We start from the raw sequence: 24,788 nt of genomic DNA on the forward strand, positions 1-24,788 counted from the left end.
AGAAAGTAAAACAAATCTCCGTCATAGACTTCTTCATTGACCAAAAAAACCCATATATCTCCCTTTTCAGAGACTTGGGAAAGCTTACAGTGGTTGTAAATAACCGTGTTTAATAGCAGCCTGATACAAAAACCTATGAAATAAACATGTTCAATCCAAGGAAAGTCCCTGGCCTTGCTAGTGAGACAGACAGTGACTAAGATACAACATCGCTGTCCAAACCTGGGTCTGAGTGACGAACAACTTATTTGGCAGAATACAGTGAGCAAAGCATCATTGTGGGCATCTCTGCCTGGCTTGCTGACATTGCTGACATTTCTAAGTACACATTATACAATGACAAACTGTGTGCAAAGGCTGTAGATCACCTACGAGTGGTGCTCGTGTACACTGCTCCCCTTTTATTGTACAGAATGCTCCGCCCATATTTATCCCAATAAAATTGGATGAAGTGGCGTATTCAACTTCTCGGCAGTCTCAAGTCTATGGGTTATCTTTCTTGAGTAGTCCTCCAAGACATCTGTGCTAGTAAGCAGGAAGAGACATTAAATCCTGCCTGAATATTTACATACAGTACATGCATCAAGCTGGGTCCATCTTCTTCCCCTTTATATCACAATTTATCTATAAAGTGACATTTGGGGGGATTCTTAGATTAAGACAGTCTCTGTTCCCACATGTGATGAGGTTTTTATCAGAGGGTAGGTTTGAGCTCGCCCGAGCGGTGGATAGTTAGGACCACCTTGTCAATGCAACCTGGCTCTAGGGCATGATCGCATCAATGGTTAATACGCGTAGCCGATATCAATTATCAGTAAGGAGGGAACCATTCACGTAATAATAACGGCCCGAGATGTCACTGACCATGAACGCAGCAAGAGCTCTGTTGCAGCGAAAGGAAAAATGCCAGTGATGGTGAGAGTTTACAAAATCATTTTTACAAGGGTCTTCCGGGTGTGATTGTAGTGCATGCGCGCATACATGAAGTAACTGACCACAGGTAGAACTACTGTTTGTGCCTGGACTTGCCCGTGGATAAAGTTCACGAGTGCATATGTGTCCTTGGATGCCAACTATAAAACTGGATCTTTGGTGTGCAATGCCTTCTTCTTGAGTGCTGCACCCTTTGGCTTCAGCTTGTGTTGGTCTATTTCCTGTTGCCTCCTCTGCTCCGCGGTCTGTGCGTCCTTCTCCTTCTGGATGGCAGCCATCATCTCTGAAGCCAGTCTGTCGATGCGTTCCTAGTGCGGGACAACACAAAATGGCTGATGGTGTACATTTCTTCAGCACTTGCAATTTTCTTCAATTTGGGAAAGACAACGTGTCCTTTAGAAGAGTGCTCCTGTCCTTTTTGATCATAACTTGGGAATGGACGACTGGCTAACTGATGGACAACGCAAAGAAGTCCTTAATATGGGTTGGGGAAATACTTGAGGAGTTTTGCTTTTGTGGGTAAGGGTTGAAGTGATGCTGGAATGTAGGGGCTAGAGTTGGGGTTAGGTCGGAGTAACGCAAGGAGTTAGGAATTGGGGTTTAGGGTAAGGATAAAAACTAGACAGCTAGGGCTTAGCTGGAGGTTAGGATCACAGTAAGGTGAGAGCTGGATTAGGGCACTGTTAACTTACTGCAATTTGTCTCTGTTCCTGCTGTCGCGTATACTGTCCTGATCCCATTGGTGCTGGTCGCCCATCTAATCATCAATGTTACAGAAAAATCTAATAAAAGCAAACCTTCAGTGTAGAATGTATTTGCTTTAATAGTGTGAGGATGGTTTTGATATGGTGATGTCCCATACTTTACAACAACCGAATAGCTTGAAACTGTGCTAATTATAAACTTCTAGATCTATTTTCAAAACTAAGGCACATACTGACCTGCATATTCCCAATCTGGAAGATCAACAAGTGGGCCATACTCGTATCCCGACTGAGACTGACCTTGGCTGTATATACAGAACAATGTTTCAAGATATCAGTCTAAGGTTATCTGTTAGTCTCAGCTTTGGATGAAATATTGGAGGTGGAATTTGTCACCATGAGACAAAGGACGCCCATTTCGTTCGAGACTCCTATCCTTTTTAGGACTTTGTTGATAATAAATCAGTATGAACAAATTTCTTCAACCGTGTCCAAGTTTTGTGGCTCACAACTGACAGAATTTATCAAAAATATGTCAATGTGGCATTCTATCCACTGCACAAACAAAAACTACATACGGCCAGCATGCCTTGGCAGTACATATGACCTTGAAATTCTATGGCAAACACTTGCATAATATACTCGTAGTTTGGTTGGCCCAACCATAGTTGGGATTGTCTCAACTATCCACCTGCAGTTGAAGCCCGCCCTCAAGGGCAAACGAGAGACAGGCTGGTAGGAAGTTTCCCACTGGGGCTCATGCATGCACTCCCTTCACGCATGTCCATTCCAACATAAACTGCTCACACATGGCATGTTTCGGGCCCAACTTGCATCAACATGCACGCACATGAGGTGAGATTCCACCAAAGAACCGTCATTGGTACTTAAAAATAAGCCCTCTATAATAATATTATTTCTGCTTGGAGTGGATAGTTGGGACATATGCTACAGTTGGAGTGTCACAGAGACAAAATGATCACCGACCTCTCTCTCCACTTCTTTCCAGCCTGTACACACTGACCGGTCCTCAGACATCTATACTTGGTTAACACTGAGGGAACCCTTGAAGAGTTCATTGCAGTGGCTGTGTGGCACTTACAAATCACTCCTGGAAAACAATAATAGAAACTCAAAGCACACCGAGGGAACAAAACGTTGTGCTATGAACATGTTAAAATCGTCATCTTCAAGACAAATCAGACATACACTAAGTCACATGCGATGTATCTGATTCAGTCACTCAGCCCTAATGCCCACAACATTCGGGAGAGTCCCAAAGTTTCCAATGTCATGAGCATCACGGCTGGAGTTACTCAAGCTACACTTGATTGAGAGTTCTTTCTGAAATTTGACAGTAGCATAGCTCCTATTCCTATACATAAAAATCCTCTATTTACATGTAAATGTACTTGACTTTATGGACAGTACTGTTGCTAGTGCCTCAAATATTTACAGATGAAGTCAATATTGACCTAAATAACTTTACTCACTTAGTCTCGCCAATGCAGCCATACTGCTGTTATTTAACACTGGGGGTTGTCTAGGCTGCAAGTGCAAAGTGGAAAAGCTACACACATTAAAAATGAAAGTCACACATCCATACAGAATTTCATGAAAAGGAAAAATCAATAAATTGTTTTGTATGAAGTGTATGCTTGGGCGATATATATCGGGGGCTCTTGCTCCTAATGCCATTAATTTCATAGTGACCATTTTCATAGAAAACGGGAAGGACATGATGAAAAGAAGTCCAGAAAGAGTGCAACATATGGACAACACTAATTTTCCCTTAAATTGTTACAACAGCCATCAGAAAATGATAACATGTCCTAATATAAGTAACAATGAAATTTAGCTGAGAAAATTCCAAAGCATTTACTTAAAAACACTTAGCTTCAGACAAGTCTCATACTTTGTGCACAGGCATGACAGGGACATCTAAGTGTTGTCCATATCTATATCGTTGAGATAGCAATATGTCATCTTCTGACACATCCTGCTAACTTATAACGTTAGAGTGGAGTGTGGAGAGGCTATAAGAGACTCTTTCCCTCCTTGATCCTTCACGTCCTTTTTAAAGACTTTTACCCCAGGTACTGAACACCCTCTTGTAGCAAAAATCCCGTAGGCTCCCCTCCCCATTTCTGAAACTTGATCATGATCCATTCACACTGACGTTAGGCCGGCCATGCCGGGCCCATGGAAGGAAGACATCGGCCCTACATGACACAGGCCCTTGGCCCTAGCCTAGCTTACTTCCAGAACTGTTTTAGTCAAGTCCTTACAGCTCTGGAAGTAAGCCAAGGCCCTGGCGTAGTTATGCTTGGCCATAGTACTAGTAATAGGTCTACATGTAATATGTAGGCCCTAGTCAGTCGAACCCATGGTCGAACTAAGCTAAGTTGGACTCCAACGCCACTGGCAGACGGAGTATTCATCATTCCAGGCCATCCATTGCCACTTTTAAATGGCACTGGATGTCCAGTCTCTATATAATAAGGCGGCAATTTTCCGTAGACATTATACAAGATAATGATAGATAATGTCGGGCCTGCGTAGCCTACCTGAAACAAGCGACTCACACGCATGCATGGGCGCTGACATCTTGAAAGAGCGCCCTCAAGAAGCTCAGCAAGAAAGGCTCTTGTGCCGCGAAAGATAGGGCGCCTTAACTATTATTAAAGCGCGCAAGCACAGGCTTTAATTGAGTGATTTTTCTTCATTCTTATGAGATCAAGAACGTTTAAAGTTGAAGCAAGAAACAACTAGGCCTACCCGAAATAAAACAGCAAACTAAGTGAGTATAGCCAGCCTACAGCTGGGCCTAGGCATCAAGTTAACGTTACCGGTCATGCCACCTATTGCCGGTTAAACGTTACGCAGTCGTCGTTACTGTCGTGGTCATTATATGGGGGGGGTGTCTTGATTGTCAGATTCAGCAGTGAAGAAATTGAGGTATAATTCATTTAGAAAAGACCTACAACTTGTCAGACCAGTCTCATTGGGTTTTTGTACAGGATGTCAAGCGGCGTCAGTTGGCCATCATGGCATTTTTTCGAAAAGTTTTCAAGTCTTCAAATGATAACGATAGGCATGATAATGATGATTGGCCTAGGGCCTAAACAAAAAATCGAGTGAACTACTGTACTGAAGTAGGCCTAGGAAAAAAGGAGTTCCACTTCACATACTACTAGTATGAGCATGGAGCTATGAGACTTGCCTGGAAAAAAACCCAGTGTTTTCTAAGTAGGGCCTACATGTAAATGCTTGGGAATTTTCCGAGCTAAATTTCATTTTTAGGACATGTTATCACTTTCTAATAAGGGAATAAATATGTGTTTGGCCGGTCTTAAATGTTTAAACATGCACCAGCTCAGGAGACTGGACGTGACAAATGCCCCCCGAACTACAGGCAAGGGCATTAGCCTATCAGCATTTGTTCTCCTGTGCAAGACCGGCCAAGCATTTATTTATTCCCGTTCATAAATACCTTTTTATTCAGAGAGTCAAAAGAAGTCACTGTATGATTTCCAGTGATTTTTGTTCTAAAATTTTACTTTTATTTTTCTGATAACCACCATCCATTTTATGGTATATTCCTTTTGAAAGTTGTTCAATAGAATTCCCTTCAATGAACTTGGTGTGCACGTGGCGCGTCGCATGCACACAGACTCCTGACCAATCAGACCCGATTAAACTCACACCCAGGTGCCAGCAGGCATTATCAAATGTTAATACACGGTCGCTTGACGCGTTTCGACCAATAGGAATAGAAAAACTGTCCCAGGTATCTGTAAATGGCTGTTACAACATTTTAAGGGAAAATTAGTGTTGTCTGTATATGGAACTCTTTCCCGTTCTAGTATTTGGCAATGCGATTCTTCAGAAAGACTTTAAGGAATTAGGACTCTTACTGTATTGAGTTTTATTTTTCCAAGTAGGCCTAGCCATTAAACGAACATTTAGTAAAAAACAGTGGACATAATTATTTGGTCATGATTGGGTTTCTTTTACTCTTCTAGCACCAATGCAGCATGGATGTGGCTGACAGAGCTATTGGGTTAAAGAACATTCTGAAGAAATGGGAGAAAGCTTTCCAAGAAACCCACGACAGGAAGCCGAGCCGATCAGATGTCAAAGGAGCACCTCAGAGAATTCAAGGTAGGCCTAACGGTTCAACAGTTAAAGTTGATGGCTGAATGCTCCTAGGAAGTCAATTAAAAAATGCATTCACACATTTTATTGTTTCTATAACTAGAACCAGTCTCCAGCAATGAGGTGTCAAATTTTATGATTCATAGACCAGAGATTGATTCAACTTCATTTTGATCAGCTTTTTCAATTTGGCCCATTCTGTGAAAATGAATTATCTGGCAATTTTTAGACTAATTTTGGTTCAATTTGCAAGAGAATGATCAAACCAAGCTGTTTGTGTGGATATCACTCATTTTGACATCCTGCTGATGAATTATTGTGATGGATCCTACAGAGTGCTTGCACAGGGTGCCATCATGGAGGGCAGTTGTCATATAAATTCAGTCACAGTAGGCTTCCCTCCATTGTGGTGCACCATATAAGGACTCGATTAATTTCCACAATGTGAGATCCTTTCAAAGTCCTGTAACTCAACAATAGCAGCCCTGTCAACTTGTAAGTCATTTACAGCATGCAGGTCCCAATTTCATGGCGCTGCTAAGTACAAGTACACAATTTTACACTAACCGAGTGACCGCGTCTTTCACTGTGACCTAACAATAGAAATCTCCATGGGTTCCTGTGCAAATTTTGCGCTAAGCACAGCAACTGAAATGTTTGCCGTAAATAAGCTTACCATTGTTTGTAAAATTTTGTGCTGTGGTTAGCAAAAAAATTGCTTAGTGGTAAGCAGTGCTGTGAAAATGGGCCCAGTTCTTAACTGTTGTTGAAAAAATATGTCGGGGTTTTGGTTTCACCTGTAGATGCCTACAGGGAGTACAGTAATTTGAAGAAAACCCCTGAAGGAGCATCAGGGCCAGTGGTCACCGGAAACCAACCAGATAAAATCCCCAGAGGTACATGGGGTACTCATCTCAATCAGTCTTGGGTGAAAATCCCAGACAAGGAAACAAAGACGTCAAAGAGCCATGAACAGGGTACCATCTTACGGCAATACAGTAGGAAGTTGCAGAACGTGGCAGGTGCAGGAAAGGTGAATTTCTAGCAGTTTTTCAGACTTGATCAGCACTCACCAGGGAGTAAAATTTTAGTAGCGCGGCCCCCCTTCTAAACCCTTCATGGACACCAGTGCTTGACTCTCCTTTCCACTAGACCGATGGTGTGTGGAAAGTCTAGGCCACTTAAATTTTCACCCGCCCTTTAGGTGATGAAATTCCCTGGTAACTTCCATTTTAAACAAAATGATGAAGTCCTTACATTGTACATAGGACATGTATTCTAGCAGTCAGGTTTTGCATTTCAGTTCAAAGTTTGAAGCAGACACTTCTGGTATGTTTTGCCTCAGAGAAGGAATTCTAAAGTGATTTCGATTAAGACAGATAAAAATTGGACTGACCATTCAGTGATCTGGTTTCATGAATGACACAGTGTATTGAAACAAGGTTAACACAAATGTAGCGGATGGTTTTGAACACACGCTGTCTTGGTGTACTAGGGATGTATGGGACTTTTTCACGTCCCAGTCTTTGTTCTTGTATTGCATGTGCGTACCATTCACAGTCTTGGAACTCTCGAACAGTGTTCTGAGTTCCCAAATTTTAAACTTAATTCATACAAACAGTCAAATTTTATCAATAGAATGTGCACCTATTTACTACTTTTATTACAAATAGTAATTTTCTGTACTCCACATTCATTTGTCTTTCTGCTTGATTTGACCAAGTGTAAAGGACGAATGCAGTACCTTAACTGAAGGGGTTTGATGGATTTGAAAATTAGTTTCTCTCAAATTGCCGTTACGTACTGTGTTAAAAATCAGCTCAAACTTTGTGTAAAGAATTCCTCATCTGTCAGCAGCTTCCCAAGACTCCTTGCTACAAGAAGCCTGGCTTTGGATCACATGCTTCAAAGCCATCGTCCAAAGTCAATGATGCACTCCAGGCTGAAGACCTAGGCGACGACTCCATCAGCAAGGACGATGCTGTCCAACCGTCGTCAGGGAGCATCTTCAGCTGTCTGCGAGGCAGCAAAGTTTCCCTCACCAGCTCGTCTCAGAAGGCAAGGCTTTGCCGCGACGACATTCCTTTCGGCGTGCTCCATTCCAAACCGTCAAAGAAGCACTCCCTAAAAATGGAATGGCTGGACAGCTGCGAGCTAACCATACGAACTGGAGAGATGAATAAAACTACAGAGGACTGCCCAGGAACGCCACAGGGAGGAGTAAATAACTGCTCAAAAACCACACTAGAGAACCAAGAGAATATCTGGGATTGTGAGGTATCTAGAAATGGGAGCCAGAAACTTGAGGGTAGATCAAAGCCACCAGCAAACACGCATGCATTGGCGTCAGACAGTTCATTGGAAACTGCAGCTTATAAAGGGTACAGCGTTGGTAGTGCCCTTTTATCAAAGGCAATACAGGGCCGTCAGGCTCATGCAGACCCATGTAGTGTGTCAAGAACCGATTCAGTGGTCAGGTTTGAAATGAACAGAAGCGACGACCAAGCTTGCAAACAATCATTTTGTTTCAGAGCTGTTACCAATGTCCCTCGGAAGAACAATCCAGATGAGGCCATCCCTAGGGAGCGCAAAGCTTCATTTGTAGAGGTTGCCATGGAAACTGGAGAACACAAAACCTTCCACAGCAGTGCAACCTGCGGTAAACCAGCAAGTGATATTTCTCCACTCGTAAATGCAACCAACCCGAAAAGGTCCGAAAATCAAGCCCACAAAACTCCCAAAGAAACTTCTCAAGACCCAGAGAAAAGCTGTTTGACTGAGGAAAGTAACACTGTGTCAAATTTGTGCCCCAAAGACAGTCAACGGAGTTTGACTCCTGACAGAGAAAAACAAACTTCGGTGTCGGGCAAGAACAGCTCAGATAGGTACATAAAAGAGAGCCCAGGTCACTCAGGGAGTTTACAAGCAGTCCATCATCCAGGCACTCAAGAAGGAGAAGGGTATGTATTTAGGGAAGAGCAACGGTATTATGACCAAGTTGAAGTGCACGCAGAATTGGATGGTACAAGCAAAGGAAAGAAGAGTGCACGGTCTAAGAAAATGGCTTCATCTGACTCCAGGTAAATATGAGATAAATGAAGAGTATCAAAGTAAGGCTGCATCTGAATCACTTGGCTTTGGCTTGAAATTACACACGACTCTATGGGGACTAGTCACAGCCACTACCATAGACTCGTGCATGACTTCTAGCCACAGCCAAGTAATTTGGACATGGCCAAAATCTTTCTTTTCTGCCGAAGCACAAAACACAATGAGAAATCACATCAGAAAAATCATTCGAGTTTAAAATTGAAAGAATTTTAAGCACATCACCGGTACAATTTTATCACGATCAGCATTTACAGTTGAAGGTACAATTCTTTTATCTCTTAATAGATCCGATGCACTATATATCATTATCAAAACAGACTAGATATTCCTCAAGTAAACATCTCATGTAAGAACCTTTTTGTGATTGTGAAGACGTACAGATCGTATAGTTTCCACTGATCAGTGAAATGGTTGAATACATGTACATCGTTTTGTTAGTACTGTCAACCAGTCGAAGTTGACACATGTAATCATCGCGATGAAATCCACATCTCAGCTATTTTGTGTCATATTGACCATTACACTATGCTTTTGAAGTTACCTAGCCCACGGGCACTGAAAAAGATTTGGCATTGTAGGAAAAGGGCGTTTGTAAAATAACTCTGCATTGGCTGTGTATTAGACCATAATGTCATATCACCCCAATTACCTGTCTCATTTGTTGACTTTACAGGGCACCGTCTTCATCAGCCCCTGCTCCCAAGCGCTCAAATCTGAACGAGAACTTTGTCAAGCTGGAGATGAAGAAGAAGAGGTACTCCCGTCGGGGGCTGTTCCACCTGAAGGGCGAGGCCTACAAGCGGCAGGTGTGGAAGCAGAAAATGCAAGGGCACAGCAGTTTGGGTCTGAGAGGGCGGGGCGGCTGGAGGGGAGGAGGAAGAGGGGGCGTCGGCCGAGGTAGAGGAAGGGGCGGGTTCAACCCGGCCAACCCAACGGATAAGTGCTTCAAGTGCGGACAGACAGGGCATTGGGCCAGCAGATGTATGGGTACGTTGTTTTTTTTCCGAAACATGTCCTGGCAAAACCATTCCAAAGTTTCATTCTCTCAGCCCTTTGATACTTGATCACTGATTTTGGAGACCATTCCTGGCATTTCTCAACTTTGGCTTGTAATTCTTTGACCACTGATGTTTTTATTTTGTTGAAGTTTTCACTAAGAAATGAATTGATAATCATCACCACATGACAGTCCTTTGCAAATCATCACCATATGATATACCTTGATTAGCCCACCTGTGTTTGAAGTGCAGAGGACCCAGTAGTAGGGCGCTATTTGAAGGGGGTAAATTTAGTAGTCTAAAAGTGACAACTGTCGTTCTCTCCTCCATAACTACATGTTTTTTAAAGAAAGTGGTGAACAATTCAACTTAAATGTCTATAACAACGTTCTATTTAATTGATATTTTGAATATGAAAAGAGTCATCACCATTTCTAAGTGACGGGCTTTGCATTGAGAGATTGTGGCAGGATAAAAATCTAAACCTCACTTCAGTTGGTTAGAGTGAATGTCCACAACCTCCTGCTTAGCACTTTGGCTTCCACACTTCAGTGAACAGTAATTGATTGATTTTTCTGTTCCAGGTTTCCAGCCTGACACTGGAGATGATAAAAAGGTGGAGGTTAAGGAAGAGGACTTTCCCACACTAGAGGAAGCAGCGATGGCTGCCCGTGGCATCAAGACCACTCAAGGTAGGAGCCTGAAACTTCACAACAAAATATTGTAATTCTTTGCATCTTCTTAACGAAGATCCATTGTTTTAGTCAAGTCCATCCATCCACGTGACTTTCTGGTCAGGTCACAAGTAACAGTGGATGAAGATGCACAAAAGAATTTCTTTGTCACATTTGATTTGCATTGCTTTTGTCTTTCTATGTGAATAGCATTGTATGGCTGGTTCACTAAAAACCTCTCTCTACTTCATTGTATGAAACTTTGAAATGGCCAGGCTTCAGGTTTTTTAATCCTGCATGACTGAGGTGGGATTTTTATGGATATTTCTGTGTTTCAGGATTTTTGTAGCCAAAATTTGTAGTACTCGGAGGTTTTATCATTCAGGTTTTCTGTGTTTTGTAGAAGTATCCTGGTGGCCCACCAAGATTTGCTTGTCTCCCATCATGTTTAAAAATGTTACCACCAAGTTTTTAAATCGGCGCCAAGTTTAACCACTTGCCGCCGGGGTTTCCGATACCAGACATGTTTTCTTTATACGCGTGGCCGGGGTCTCCGAAATCAGACAAAGGGAACTGGGCCTTGAAACAAAAGACCGTATTCGGGAAAAAAAGACCAGGCTGCTGGGCATAACCGACATTTTTTTACTCTCAATAGTGGAGATAATCTAGCCTTGTTTTGAAACAGTATACCATAGGTTTGGGGATTTAGTGTGAGCGGATTACCACTGGGGACAAAAGCGCTCCACCGCCGCAGCAATGAGCCCAACAGTGCCGCTGCACGCTAATCTGGCCCCTATTGAAAAGACGTCAGCAGCGCACTGTGCCAGTTTTGTGAACAAAAGAAAATTACTTAACACCGCAAAATCTGGGCTCTTTTTACAAGGCAGCAGGCCATGCTGAAATACTCAGGCGTCAATCGATGTTGTCTGTCAGATTAGAGTAGAAACCAGACAGTCCTTCATGTGGGTGTAAGTGTCCAGTAAGTGAAGATATGAATTTTTAAAGAATTTGAAAACAGAAAAAAATGATAATTATCCCGTCCCAGCATCATCAACATTGATAACTGCCACCGGTGTGAAGGGGTTAATTTTTGTGGAGCTGCATGTATATTCCGGAAAATTTCATTTGTACAGTATCTTAACAAATATATGTGTTGCTGTCCATAAATTCCTGAAATTGCTTCCAATCTATTTCCAGGGAAAAAAGCTGCCTCTAACATGCCTGGAAATACTACACCTTGCTACAATGACAGAACTCATTCCACGTCCACTATTCCGAGTCCTGAAAAGTCACTGTATGTTACTGGTGTTCTTGTTACAACCTTGTTTTGAGGGTTTTTGGGTGGATTTCTCTTCATCTCCCAATCTCACCCTTTGCAAAATATCCCTGAAATCTGCCGATGGATTTTGTAGGCTCTTGCACATGTAGGATTTAGGGCTAATGACTACATGTACCTGCATGTGTCCTGTGTGCAGATGGAGGCGTGGATCCCGTGCATGTTGACTTTATCCCCGAAGCAAACGTTGAGACGATGTATGACTTCCCCCCTCCACCGCCTCCCATACAACCCCTTCTTCAGCTCACCTCAAACGGGAAACCCGGGGGTAAGAATCCATTTACTCACTCTATCTTGGTTGTGGGTTTGTCAGTGGTGAATGCTGTGCAAGGAATGTTGATGATGCTGTTGTATATTGATTGATTGCAAACAGATGAGTATCGAGCCCAAGTGTGAGACTGAATGGTGCATGTTGGCCAATGGCTGTGGATAACCACTGCACTGTTCCACTGACAAAAATAAAAGCTGTAGCCTCAAACTACCTGATTTGGATATGACCTAGCTGATAGCATATACGTACTAGATAGCAAGCAATAGATTGTTTCATGTAAAAACAACTGTTTGAAATTGTCTGAATTGAAATCAGCAATGTTAAAATTGCAAGAGAAATAAAACCTCGTAATCTACATACCTGTTGGAAAGAGCACTGTTGTTAAGAGATTCAGTGTGAGAACTGAAATTTAATATCTGTGAAGGATAACTCAGTTTTGATTGAAGTGTGTGCGTGGGATTTTTTTTTAAGTTGTGAAGAGGCGTTTGCTGTGGTTTCAGTGTCAGTTACTGTTGCTCTATTTCTAGTTGTTCTGTAATCCATGTTTTTTGGCAAAAGAAAAAGGTATGGTTTTTCACTGCATGTTGCACAATATTTACTAAGTGTTGGATTTTCCATGCAGAGATTCCTCCGTCCGTGTACAAAGCATTGAGGCAGATGGGTTACAGCAGCTTCAGGCCGGGTCAGGAACAAGCCGTTATGAGAGTTCTCTCAGGTATGGGGCCTTTCCTTGCTGTACCTTCAGAATTATTTACCCAGTCAATCACAAATCCGTCTCAAGTCAGCCAGAGGTCATATCACCGGTTAGGTCACAAACTCGTTGTAGAAGTTGAATCGAAAAAAGGGTACATCTTTGTCACAGTTCAACTGAATAGCTTCTGATTTGACTTGAGACTGGATGATTTGAGTGACTAATGAATAACTTGTACTTAATTGATTAAGACCTGCACTGTCAGTAAGTTTTTGTTAGAACTTTTTGGGGTTGAGTAGCTTCTTTTCTAGTCAGTTTTTCGAACCACACTTTTTGTTTTAGAATTCTGTAATTAAAAACAAACTGTAGTCTAGATGTAGAAAGCATTGCAACCTGTCAAAGGTCGCCAAAAAATTTTGATGTCAATGTCAGTAGTCCTTTCGTATTCACTTTGAATTTAAGGGTAATTGTTTGGTATCATACTGATGGACAAGTAAAATTTGTTGTGTTCTTTTTCAGGAAATTTATAATATTCAAAGAGCGTCACTGTGAGATCGGAAATTGTATTTTGTCTTAACCAAACCGTACATGTCTTGTTCTTGTTAGGGCTATCCACCTTGGTTGTATTATCCACCGGGGCAGGCAAGTCACTCATTTACCAGCTGGCATCACTGGTGTATAGCCAGCGTTCTCCCTGCATCACGCTGGTTATCTCACCACTGGTATCACTCATGGATGATCAGGTAAACAAGCTATTAGCTACTCAACAAAATGCAGCCAGTAGATAAGGTGGAGAGGGGAATATTTTGACATTGCAGTCAGTTCATTTGAATATTTTATGAAGTGGGCTGGTTATACCTGAATGTCTTATGCTGGACTGTAATGAACTTACAGGGATGTTTGATGGACACTGTCAAGCAGTGTTCAATTTCATGTAGATGCTAAGTCACCAGTGACTATTGCTTGTCAGTGCTTTGCAGTTAGGATACATTTTTAACGGGGGTCTTTTTTTGGTTTCAGTAGATTATTCCAAGACCTAAATGTGTCACAATAGATAGTGTCATATTTCTACATTTTGAGAAGAAATAAAAGAACACAGTCAACTACTAGATTCATTCTCAATGTTGAAGTAGTTTTATTTTATCCAGTGCCAAGTTTCTTGTCCAAGAAATCTTTGTTGTAAATTGTACCTGTTATGTTCAATGAACAGGTGTTAGGGCTACCAGATTGTCTAAAGGGTGTCCGTCTGCACAGCAATATGACCAAGCCACAGCGCGAGAAAGTAGTGAAGGAGATACAGGCTGGGCAGGTCAACATCCTGCTGGTGTCTCCCGAGGCCATCGTGGGAGGGGGCGGGGGGACGGGAGGGGGCTGCATGCCAGCCCTGGCACAGCTGCCGCCAATTGCATTTGCCTGCATTGATGAGGTCCACTGCCTGTCTGAGTGGTCCCACAACTTCAGGCCTTCCTATCTCATGCTGTGTAAAGTAAGTTGCGGTCAGTACACTGATTCTGTTCATAAGCAGCTTTCTGTGACAAAAAAGAGAGAATTATGGCAGACACTTGAGCACCATTGCTGTGACACAACTGAGGATCTTTTTCACAGCGCTGCTAACACAGATTTGCTAAGTGCAGGAAATACATGCTTACCAAAAACAGGTTACCTTCCAAACTGCAATGCAGAGTGTAGGACTTGAGACTGGTCCTCCGCTCATTTTTGCTAAGCAATGTTATGTGCCCAGCAGCTCCATAAAATTCAACCCGGTGCCCATATATAGACGTCACAAGTTTGTGCCCATACAGATTAGTCACATGAACCAGTATTACATCTGTAATTGACACCTCAATTGTTGTTCCACCAACCTTGCAAACTGTCACCAAAAGTAACGCTCCCTTTTTTCACACGTCAAGCTTAATCATCCCAAATGTAGGCACTGAAGAACTGAGGCATACAAGTATTAATCTGCTGATCTGAATCGGTTCAAAACTAGGTATTACGGGATAGACTGGGGGTGCAGTGCATGCTGGGATTAACAGCCACTGCTACCATGGCAACTGCTCAGAGTGTTGCTCAGCATCTTGGGATAGCCGACGACCCAGACGCCATCATCCGTGGAACGTGTCTGCCAGATAATTTGCTCCTGTCATCTTCCAGAGACGACAACAGAGAGCGTGTAAGCACCTACATTTGTAGTCCAGTCCAATTCCACTTCAGTGTAAACAGCATATAACGTCCAAATAACACTCAAGTTGTTTGCACAAATCTTTGACATGACTGAGTATACAGTTTCTGTAAAATTATGTTGTTGAGGGCACAATCTGTTAACGTAAATTAAATTACATACCCAAGATACAAAATGTTAATAAAGAAAGTTATGAATACAGTGAATGAATGAATACAGTGGCCTTTGGCATTTCAGGTTTGAACTGACAAGCCTCAACTGGTGCAGTATCTGCGCTTAGACATAGGAAGTCATAGGTTCGAGTCCATCCTGGGTAACCTTAATGCAAGCCCTCAGAAAGCACAGAGCCAACAGAGCTTATTTCAAATAATGTGTTCAAATCTGTCGGCTTTGCTGGCAATTTCTAATCATGAGTACTTCTGAAAACAAGAAAGTATGTAACTTGGAGATAGTTTCCATGAAAAATTGGACAAACTATAATCTTTAAAAAAGTTTAAAAGATCTTAGAAGAGTTTAGTAGGTTCACATAATCATTAAAAACTTGTATCTTTGAATTTTGTGCAAAAAAATTTCCAAGGCCTTCTAGTCATACTACCTTGCCATTAAGCATTCCTTTCACTGTAAAATTTAACATTCAAAAGAATTTGCTTTTAGCACTTCTGTGATATAGTTATTAAGTTCCTTTTCTCAACTTTTTGATATGTCTTGTGTTTTGATAATGTAGGCTTTAGTGGAGTTGCTGAAAAGTGAACGCTTCTGTCATCTTCCATCCATTATCATCTACTGCATCAGACGAGAGGATACTGAAAGAGTAGCATCACTGCTTAGGACTTGTCTCCCTGACACGGAGCTGCAGCCAGTACCAATGCAGGAAAATGATGAGCAAACTGTCAACGAATTTAAAGACGGCCAAATGAATATCTCAGTAATGCAAACGGCTAACAGTGAGCAGGTGAGTGCAGACGGTGGGAACGATCAATGCGCTGACACAACCAAGTCTCCAAATGGAACGGTCAGTGATGATGGTAAATGGAACAGGCTGGAGGAAGGCTTAACAGAGGAGTCGGACAGGAGGAAATATCCGGCTGAGACAGCATGTGAGGATGCCCATATAAACAAGAGTCTAAACGAGGATCAAGAGCTACAGAATAATGATTCTGCCAATCACGACATAGCAAAAAAGCGAGGAAGAAAGAAAAAAACTGCTCCTACACAGGAAGGAGATCGCGAGAATGGCAGGATTCCCAGGAAAGGGAGAAAACGAAAGAGACTTGTCAGTGAGACGGATGACGAATACTGCTTCGAAGATGAAGAATCCTCAGATGTCTCCACTGCTAAGACGAAAAGAACGAAGACTGGTAAATCCACCAAGACAAAAGTAAGGAGTTTGAAGAAAAAGGCAAGAATTACAAGTAAAGCGGCCCTCAAAGGTGAGACATGGTTGCCTGATGTTGTGGCCTGATAATGGCTTAAAGAAAAGACCTTAATGCCAACTTTGCTGTGAACCTGAAATGTGTGCACCTAAACCTCCAGAGAATTGATGAACTTTACAGACTCTGATGTGAATGTAGGGAGTGGTTAATCTTTCAGACTGTCCAGTGAACCATGTGGGGTTTAATGTGAACCTCCAATGTGTTGATGTGAACGTAGAGAGTATTATTTGAGCCTCGAGATTGCTCATATTAACTGCAAGTAGAATAATGGAACTTCAGGGGAGTTGATGTGAGCCATGAGTTCTAATGTGTATCCTAAACATGTTGATGTGAACCTCGGTAGGGGCAGTGTGGACCTCAAGTGTTTGTGCAACTGCTGATGTCTTTGATTTGTGCCAACAGGTGTGAAAGTTGTGACAGGGGTCAACAGTGTGGAAGCCTACCACGCGGGCATGACGGCTGCCGCCCGACGCCGGGTCCAGACTGCATTCATGACAGGGCGCCTGCGTATTGTGGTAGCCACTGTGGCTTTTGGCATGGGCCTGGACAAGTCAGACGTCCGGGCGGTGCTGCACTTCAACCTGCCTAAGAGCTTTGAGAGCTACGTGCAGGAGATCGGTCGTGCTGGCCGGGACCAGAAACCGGCGCATTGCCACGTGTTCCTTGAGCCGCAGGTGGGCACATCTTGTTGGCTCTTTTTTCAAAGTATTGGATTGGATGACGTGCATCATTTCTTGTAAGGGCTTCAAAAAGGGTCTCATTTTGTGGTTCAGTGTAATTCTTGTACCCAAATCACAAATATTGAAAGTTATAACAATGTACTGCATATGCTTAATGCCTTCATAAAAAGAACATAGCCCTTTATGAAAAGTAAAATACATTCTCATTCATGGCCATATAAAGTTATAGTCAATATGAACAGCACTTAAGGGTATTGGTTTAGTAGTTTAAACTGATGCCCTTGACTATGTCAGTAATTGATTAAGCATTTTAGTGAAAACAATGCAAAAAAGTTACATTACATACAAACAATTACTGGCAGTCAGTATTTTTCAAATCTAAATTATCCAGTTGACACCGTCTTTGTTTGAGTGCATTTCAGCATTTCTTTGGCACAGTATATATTTTTTCTCCCGTGCACAGGGTAAAGATTTGTGTGAATTACGACGTCACACATACGCCAACACAGTGGATCGTTACTGCATTAAGAAGCTTATCAGCAAGCTGTTTCCTCCCTGCAAATGCCAGCAAGCACGCAGACTTTACCAGGTGAATGAAACTAAACTGCTACCGATATAGAGAGGAACCAGATTTAGGGAGCCAGGTTGGCACAGTGTTTCTTTCCTCGCCTTCCACCTCTGGGGGCCTGGGTTCGCATCCGGCTCGGTCCACATGTGGATTAGGTTTTCAGTCCTTACCATAGTTCGTGGGTTTTCCTCCCACCTCTAAAACTGAACATTTCCTCATTGTCTTCTTCACTCAGTTTCATCCCGCAATTGGTGCAAAATGCGCCGTTGGATGATCAGATATAAATAAAGAGTAGTCCAGACCATCACCAGACTAACACAAGACTAACGCAAGACCAACACAAGACCATCACCAGACCATCACCAGACTAACACAAGACCAACACCAGACTAACACAAGACCAACACAAGACCATCACCAGACCATCACCAGACTAACACAAGACCAACACCAGACCTTCAGCGTCTGAATTCATGTCACAAGCTATTCAAATGAACTACAACAAAAGCATTCCTTTGTCATTATTCTCCCTGTCATTCGTGTCTGGTCATGTGATGGTCTCAACTTCAAGACTGATTGTTGCATGTTCTGTTCAGATGGTTGGGATCAAAGTCACTCTGAATTCAGGCTCTTGACGTAAACGGTAGCAAAAATCTTGGAAGACTGTGGATTGCAAAAGCTGACATGTCATCAATTATTCAAGGCCATAATACTGAGCACAGAGCTTTTTTCATAAAATGATTTAGTCTAATATTTTTGACCACGATTCATTGGTCCTTCGTAATCATTAATAGCATGTTACTAATCATGACTTTTGGGTTCAATTTCCACAGAAAAAAAATGATCAATATTCATTTGAAAAAAAAATTTTTTTGGTTAACCCAACTTCTATTTTTAAGCGGAAGGTAAGCAATTAAGCAAAGTTACCAAGGCATACAAGTACAAACAGTTGCCATAAGAGGGGCTTTTCTTTGGTCCAGAGAATAACATGGTCAGTATAAAAACCACCTGTCAGAATGTTCATGCGACTTATTCTGCAGATTTCAGCAGTGTTTCTTCAGAGCAGAAAATTGGCAACCCAGAATATAAGTCTGCTTGTTTGGAACTTAAAAATAACTGTAAGTCTAATAATAAGTTGGGTCACAATTAACAGAAAAAGAAATGCCTTTGTCATGGTTCCCTTGAATAGTATGTCACTTGACTTGAGATGCTATGACTCGTGTTCAACTTGTGAGGACTAGTGACATACTGAAATACAACTGTAACTTGTGGTTATCAGATGTCAGATAAAGATGGTGACACAAGCAACAATATTGCCTTGTCATGCGGTGAGGCAGTTGAGGACAGGGAGATTACCGACGAGCAGGCCATGGCAGCCATGGAAGAGTACGAAAACAGCCTCCCTGACTCAGAGACCCAGCCCTGCCGATCCAGTAGGCAGCCATTCGGCAAGAGACTATGCAGAGGCCACCTTGTTGCCGTGCCAATCGATGCCACAGTGCAGGAACTGGACATCAAGGAAGAAGGTGATTACAAAATCTGCAGTGCTTAATTGGCAGCCAGGATAGAGAAATATTTCAAGGAACTTTATCAAAAACAACCAGAAAATACCAGGGAATCCAGTGATGTGAATAGTGAATGGTTTTATGCATGTACTGGATTTTTACTCAAAGTCCTTTAATAATTCCTCGACTAAAGCTGAATATGAGATGATGAAGTAGAAATTCATCTTTCGTGCAGAGGTATGTTGACTGAATGGTTTGAGTGAGTATGAAATTCAGCGCTGGTATCCACAGCTTTAACACAAGTTTGTAAGGAGAAATGTACAGAGACTGGCTGAGGACTTGTGTCCAAGTCTGTACCAGGCATCCAAGTCAAGAGTCTTTTTTGCAAGTGCTTGGTCATTTCAGCAAATCTTTGGCCTTCGCATGCATTTTTGTGTAATAGACACAGACACTGTAAGGGATGGTGGATGAACTGCAGGACATGTACTGGAAGTCGACTTAGTTGCAAGGTTGGCTCTCCTAAGCAAACAGTTGATGGCTTACTCGTATTGTAAGTTGTGCACAAATTGCACAGAGAAATTTGAAGAGGAACGCATCAATCACATTTTGCTTCATACTTCATGTCTTAACCCCAAACTAAGATACAAAGTGCTTGTAGGGTCCAATCAATAGGTGTCAAAGTACCACATGACCTCCTAGATCAGCCACCATTACCATAGGCAAATGTTTCATTGTTTATCATGTGTCGTACATTGTAAACGTGACAGAGAGTTCATGTCTCATAAATGAAGGTGAATTCTTTATCAAATAGCATAATGGTCACCATTTTGTGTCATGTATGGTTATTAACTTCTGGATCCAGTATGTAACACTGGCTTAACACTGGCTTCGGATTTCTCATACTTTTGGCCATTTCTTTAAGCTTTGAAGGCGTGCCTACCATGTAAATACTGTGTGGCCCCACACAATTAGGGAGGCCATATTGGGTGGCACCGCACAATTAGGGAGGCCATATTGGGTGGCACCACACAATTAGAGACACCATATTGGGTGGCACCACACAATTAGGGAGGCCATATTGGATGACTGACATGATTCAATATTGTAATTTCAGGCATTTCCACACTGCTGTGCTACCTGGAGCTCCATCCCCAGTGCTGGCTGGTCACCTTGCCACCAACGTATGCCACTTGCACCATCCAGTGCTACGGGGGACCGGCCCAGCTCCAGCAAATCGCCAAAGCCTGCCCACCGGTGGCCGTGGCAATTGCCAAAAGCAAACAGCGTGGCAAGTCCTACCGTCACGCCAGCAGCGTAGAGTTCGATGTGGTGGAAGTGGCTCGCTGCATGGGGTGGGACCTGACCATTGTGAAGAAGGAACTGCGGCAGCTCAGATGGAGACAAGTCCTTGGGAAAGGTGGGTGATGCCTGCACACTTCATTATCTGTAATATACAATTGCAAAGAACTGACAAACAGTAGAGCAAAGCTGGAGATTGCAAAGGTGTCATGGTTGTCATGACAACCAGTAGCATTTATATTGTCTGGCTAGCATGAAGCAACTCTGCAGCCTATAAGATACAGGGCTTTAACCTTACAATCAAGAGACCAGCTAATGTACAGCCACTCAAAAGCTTTTAAGATCATCGATATAATGCATCCATCATACAGCCTGTACGCATTGGGTGTAATATCCACGACCTACTATGCAGCCTATTCACCTATTTGTTGAAGTGTATCCTTCTTGGCAAGATGAGACGGGCTGGTGGAAACTTTTTAAAGAGGCTAAGATTGTACAATTTAACAGAAATTGGTCATGTGTGCTCGATACATCCCGCACCAAATGCGAATAGACCTGTGCACACACGTGGTGAGTTCCCACTAGAGGACCATCTTTGTTATGCAAAACTACGCCCTCTATTCCCGCTCAGAGCAGATGAGGTATAATGACTAGACTGTTGCCACTCTACAGGCTTAAGACTCATTGCTACCAGCATACAAGCTACAAACGGGCTGCAGTCACTCTGCAGCCGCATCTGCAGCCAATGAATTAATGCTGCCATCATCTGAATTACAGACCAGGCTGTAGTGGCTTTACAGCCTTCATGCCTTCCATCAAACAGGCTACAGACTAGCCAATGTGAAGCCACCGTGTAGCCTACAAAATACCAAAACATCCTTTATATAGCTACATGGTAGCTACTGTGAATCTACTCTGCATGCTGTAAGATGCACAGCTCCTAGAATGAACAAAAAAATTGGCCAATACATCGACCATTCTATTGTTACATCTCATGCATCTCCAGGGTGGATCAAGAGTGGAGTCATGGTAGAATTCTCCAATCTAGCATTCCTGTCGCTGTCGCCGGGTGATTTGACAGATGATGAACAAGATGAGTTAGTCCATTACCTAACCAGCAAGTCCAGCTCGCAAGAAAGAAGGGAGCTTGACCAGCTAAGAGCTGTGCACTCAGCGCTTCACAGGTATGTCAGGGTGACTAGCATTTCAGACTTTAATAAATGTCTAAGAATACTGGTGGAACTGGTTGACCATTGTTGAGCTCTGTTGTAAATATTTGAAGAGTAAAATCCACAGGCAACCCAAAATTACAAAATGAGACATAAGAGGCCTTTGAAAAGAATCCCGCATGATGTAAATTACGAGGACCTGTCAACTTTTTCCACCTGTATGATGTCCCTTTTCACCAGGATGCCAAACTGAGTGAGACATCTGCACATAGAGCTGAGTTTGCTCTCTGCTGCAAAATAAAACTCACTGAAACAAAATAGCCTCAAGACTCATTTTATGAGATCTGGTCACCAAATTTACTCACAAAGTAACCCTCTAATGGTTGCATGTGTGCTTGATTTCAGTATCTCTCACAGCAATTACTGGGACTGTAGTGATGCCGTGGACTTGGAGCGCAGTAACTCCTTGAAGAGTATTCTGAAGAATTACTTTGCCAAACCACTCAGAGATTACATCGCCGAGGCCTGGAACAATGACACGGCAGACGGCAGCCACACTGACCAAGTGGGTCACATTCATTGGTATTTGTAAACTTAAGTACTGAGTTTTGCCCACCACCAATGGAACTTGTAAAAAAGCACTCCATAATAAGTCTGAGAGCTTGTGAAAAAAAACAACACAAGCTTGCTGAGGTGGGACTCAAAATCATGAATTTTGCTCCCTGTACAAATATCTTAACCACTTGACTGGCAAGCTCGGCTGACAATGGACCTTTCCCATGAAATATGCAAATAAGGCAGGCGCGTGCGCATTACTACCTCTGGTTGGCAAAGTTGCTTAAATCTATGACGTAAGGATACAAATCTCTATGCGCGCATCACTATCGCCATTTCTGTACTAGTATAGTTTGACATGAGTGCCAAACTTAAAGACAAGGAATTGTTACTTTTCAACCTCAGGACACTGAAAACTTCACTTAGTTTCGAGAAAAGCGTGCTCAAGTATCGGGCAAAGGCTGTAATATGGTTTTGATTGACCTTCAACACTCCAGGTTATGGTTACGAGCAGCTCGCCTACACTGCCGACAGTGTTGACGGCCGCACTTGCCAGCTAGTGGTTGTAGTGCGTATGCGCCCGTCCAGTTTGCATATTTCATGGGAAAGGTCCGTTCATTATGAGGGCGTGTGCTATATACTTTCAAGTTGTCATCTTGTTATCGTTTGTGCCGTTTGTCACACAGTCGGAGCTCGATGCAGCCAAGGTGGGACGTGCCAGGGGCGACGTACGCCAATTTTTGGGCCTGCACACCGACAGAAGCTTCTCTGGCCGAGCCGTGGCACGTATCTTCCACGGCATCGCCAGCCCGTGCTACCCGGCCCAGGTGTGGGGAAGGGACAGGAGGTTCTGGAGGGCCCATCTCGACGTGGACTTCAACCTGCTGCTGCAGATAGCCACTGAAGAGATACTCAGACTACGCTAATGACCCCACAAAGTCGGCAAGAGTTTCTTGTGGCCAGGAGTCAGGATTTTTCCAGACTCCCAAATAGTGACATTTAAGAAATTTGATCATTTGGGGTTTGTTGTATTTAAATCATTTCATATATTTAAAAAAGTGCAAATACATTTGTACAGCTACTTGGTGGAGAACTCATGCTTTTTAGCTGTTGAAAACCCAGAAAAATTGCGATATTGTTTTTTCATTGTTGCAGTCCTTCTGCTGGATGTTTTGCTTCTTTCATCTGCCATTCTCATCCATGTTGGTGGTTTGTATACAACCTCCACATTTATGGCCAAATGACATTTTTTTCTGGCATTTCGTATTATACCATGTATATGAAAATGAAGCATAAGCATCTCTCCTAGTTACCTATTTGTAAACCTTTGTAACTTTTCGTAAATCTTCTGCTTGATGTTGCCGGGATATCATTTGGTTTATATGTGCTAATTCCTTGTGCTTCAGAAGTACCTAAAGACCAAACCTGGCAAAGAAAGAACTTTGCTCAAGCAAAAGGCAAAGTTTTGCAACACTGCAGTAACAAGTTAGGTGTATTGACGGACAGTGCCTCACTGGGTCTGTAATGATCTCGATATTGAATGTAGAATATAAACAAGATTTGATTGAGTAGCAGGTAGGTAATTGATTATGTACCTGAATTGTGCACACAGCTCTACTAGGGCAATTTACTTTTCAATGCAGATATGTTCCTCATGCTGAAATGTTTATCTTATTGGTTTTTGTTGCCTACTGTTTATTTTGCTCTGGTATTGATTCATTGTATTCTACCCAGGAATCTTGTGTTTGTCTTAAGTTTATCTTGAATATACCAGGGTCTTCGCAGTCGTAAAAAAGTCATGGAAATTTGTTTTCATTTTCCAAGCCTGGGAAAAGTCACAGAATTTTGTAAAAATGACCTAAGTTATGGAAGTCGTGGAATTTTCAAACACTGTGTGATTTGTATTATCAGAAATAAGTGCATAAAATGTGTGATTTTATTCGCAACTTTAAAAGTTTGAAGAGTCCAGGAAATTGCATTTTGGGTCATGGAAAAATCATTGAATTTAGCTGTCCTTTAGACGGAGGAACCCTGATATAAAGTCAGGAGATGAATGAAACTTTAATTTTGTCCTGTCAGTGCAACAAGGTCATGATTTGCATTGGTTTTGTACATGAGATACGACCTTGCTGCACTGACCTGACGATTTGACCTTTCTCCTAATCTAAATAAGCTTTTTAAGATGAGGCTCAGTTGAAAAATCAAGTGACCTTGCCACATGAATATTCATAATATTCACATTTCACTTCTGACCCTATTTTGTATGTTTCTGGACACCAAAACCACAGAGTTTCCAGTATTTTTTGTATTATTATGCTAGCAATCTATCTGTTGTTTAAGCTTTTGCAGCCTTATTTTTGACCATTTCTCATCTACTTCATTTGGTTTCAGGGAACACACCAATCAGTATGAAGCCAATTAAACATAAGTACTGGTACGCAACAAATTTCTCAGATTACTCTGAAGAAAGCTTGGAGGAATGTATGCAGCGTGCAATACCTCACACTTCCAATATCCAAAC

The 24,788-nt window shown here is 42.4% G+C and overlaps 2 protein-coding genes across 5 annotated transcripts; one reads left to right on the forward strand and one right to left on the reverse strand.

Moving 5' to 3' along the window:
• Positions 1-6: 6 nt before the first annotated feature.
• Positions 7-4,294, reverse strand: LOC110974782 (large ribosomal subunit protein mL52-like). Of its 2 annotated transcripts, none has more exons than XM_022226655.2 (6): positions 4,205-4,294; positions 3,131-3,185; positions 2,625-2,748; positions 1,875-1,942; positions 1,626-1,690; positions 7-1,241 (listed from the first exon to the last, which is right to left on the reverse strand). In XM_022226655.2, exons 1-6 carry the CDS (start codon positions 4,226-4,228, stop codon positions 1,074-1,076), a joined length of 504 nt encoding a protein of 167 aa, XP_022082347.2. In that variant the 5' UTR covers positions 4,229-4,294; the 3' UTR covers positions 7-1,073. The 2 variants fall into 2 exon arrangements, with proteins under 2 accessions (XP_022082347.2, XP_086993794.1); XM_087137668.1 differs by having other exon boundaries at positions 4,223-4,240.
• Positions 4,295-4,301: 7 nt separating this feature from the next.
• On the forward strand, positions 4,302-24,221 carry LOC110974780 (ATP-dependent DNA helicase Q4-like). 3 transcript variants are annotated; one of them, XM_022226651.2, is made up of 19 exons: positions 4,302-4,437; positions 5,663-5,801; positions 6,599-6,828; positions 7,650-8,875; positions 9,580-9,893; positions 10,489-10,596; positions 12,054-12,182; positions 12,808-12,900; positions 13,483-13,619; positions 14,087-14,362; positions 14,867-15,049; positions 15,783-16,488; positions 16,894-17,165; positions 17,635-17,760; positions 19,019-19,265; positions 20,359-20,661; positions 21,550-21,727; positions 22,118-22,277; positions 22,954-24,221. In XM_022226651.2, exons 2-19 carry the CDS (start codon positions 5,675-5,677, stop codon positions 23,191-23,193), a joined length of 5,055 nt encoding a protein of 1,684 aa, XP_022082343.2. In that variant the 5' UTR covers positions 4,302-4,437; positions 5,663-5,674; the 3' UTR covers positions 23,194-24,221. The 3 variants fall into 3 exon arrangements, with proteins under 3 accessions (XP_022082343.2, XP_022082342.2, XP_086993790.1); XM_022226650.2 differs by having other exon boundaries at positions 7,653-8,875; XM_087137664.1 differs by lacking the exon at positions 4,302-4,437 and adding an exon at positions 4,559-4,595.
• The last annotated feature ends 567 nt before the right edge of the window (positions 24,222-24,788 follow it).

The sequence above is a fragment of the Acanthaster planci genome, linkage group LG06 (genome assembly GCF_054643075.1).
Source record: "Acanthaster planci isolate LZ-2023a linkage group LG06, COTS_SCS, whole genome shotgun sequence".
Taxonomy (NCBI): domain Eukaryota; kingdom Metazoa; phylum Echinodermata; class Asteroidea; order Valvatida; family Acanthasteridae; genus Acanthaster; species Acanthaster planci.

What these genes read in the sequence shown, in the direction of transcription:
- LOC110974782 (XM_022226655.2), bottom strand. Translation starts at nt 4,228, where the DNA reads ATGCGTGTGAGTCGCTTGTTTCAG. An exon ending in GTGTGAGTCGCTTGTTTCAG is followed by an intron (nt 3,186 to 4,204) that starts GTAGGCTACGCA and finishes TTGCACTTGCAG; the next exon opens with CCTAGACAACCCCCAGTGTT. An exon ending in GGAAAGAAGTGGAGAGAGAG is followed by an intron (nt 1,943 to 2,624) that starts GTCGGTGATCAT and finishes CTGTATATACAG; the next exon opens with CCAAGGTCAGTCTCAGTCGG.
- LOC110974780 (XM_022226651.2), top strand. Translation starts at nt 5,675, where the DNA reads ATGGATGTGGCTGACAGAGCTATTGGGTTAAAGAACATTCTGAAGAAA. An exon ending in AGCACCTCAGAGAATTCAAG is followed by an intron (nt 5,802 to 6,598) that starts GTAGGCCTAACG and finishes TTTCACCTGTAG; the next exon opens with ATGCCTACAGGGAGTACAGT. An exon ending in CCTATCTCATGCTGTGTAAA is followed by an intron (nt 14,363 to 14,866) that starts GTAAGTTGCGGT and finishes GTTCAAAACTAG; the next exon opens with GTATTACGGGATAGACTGGG.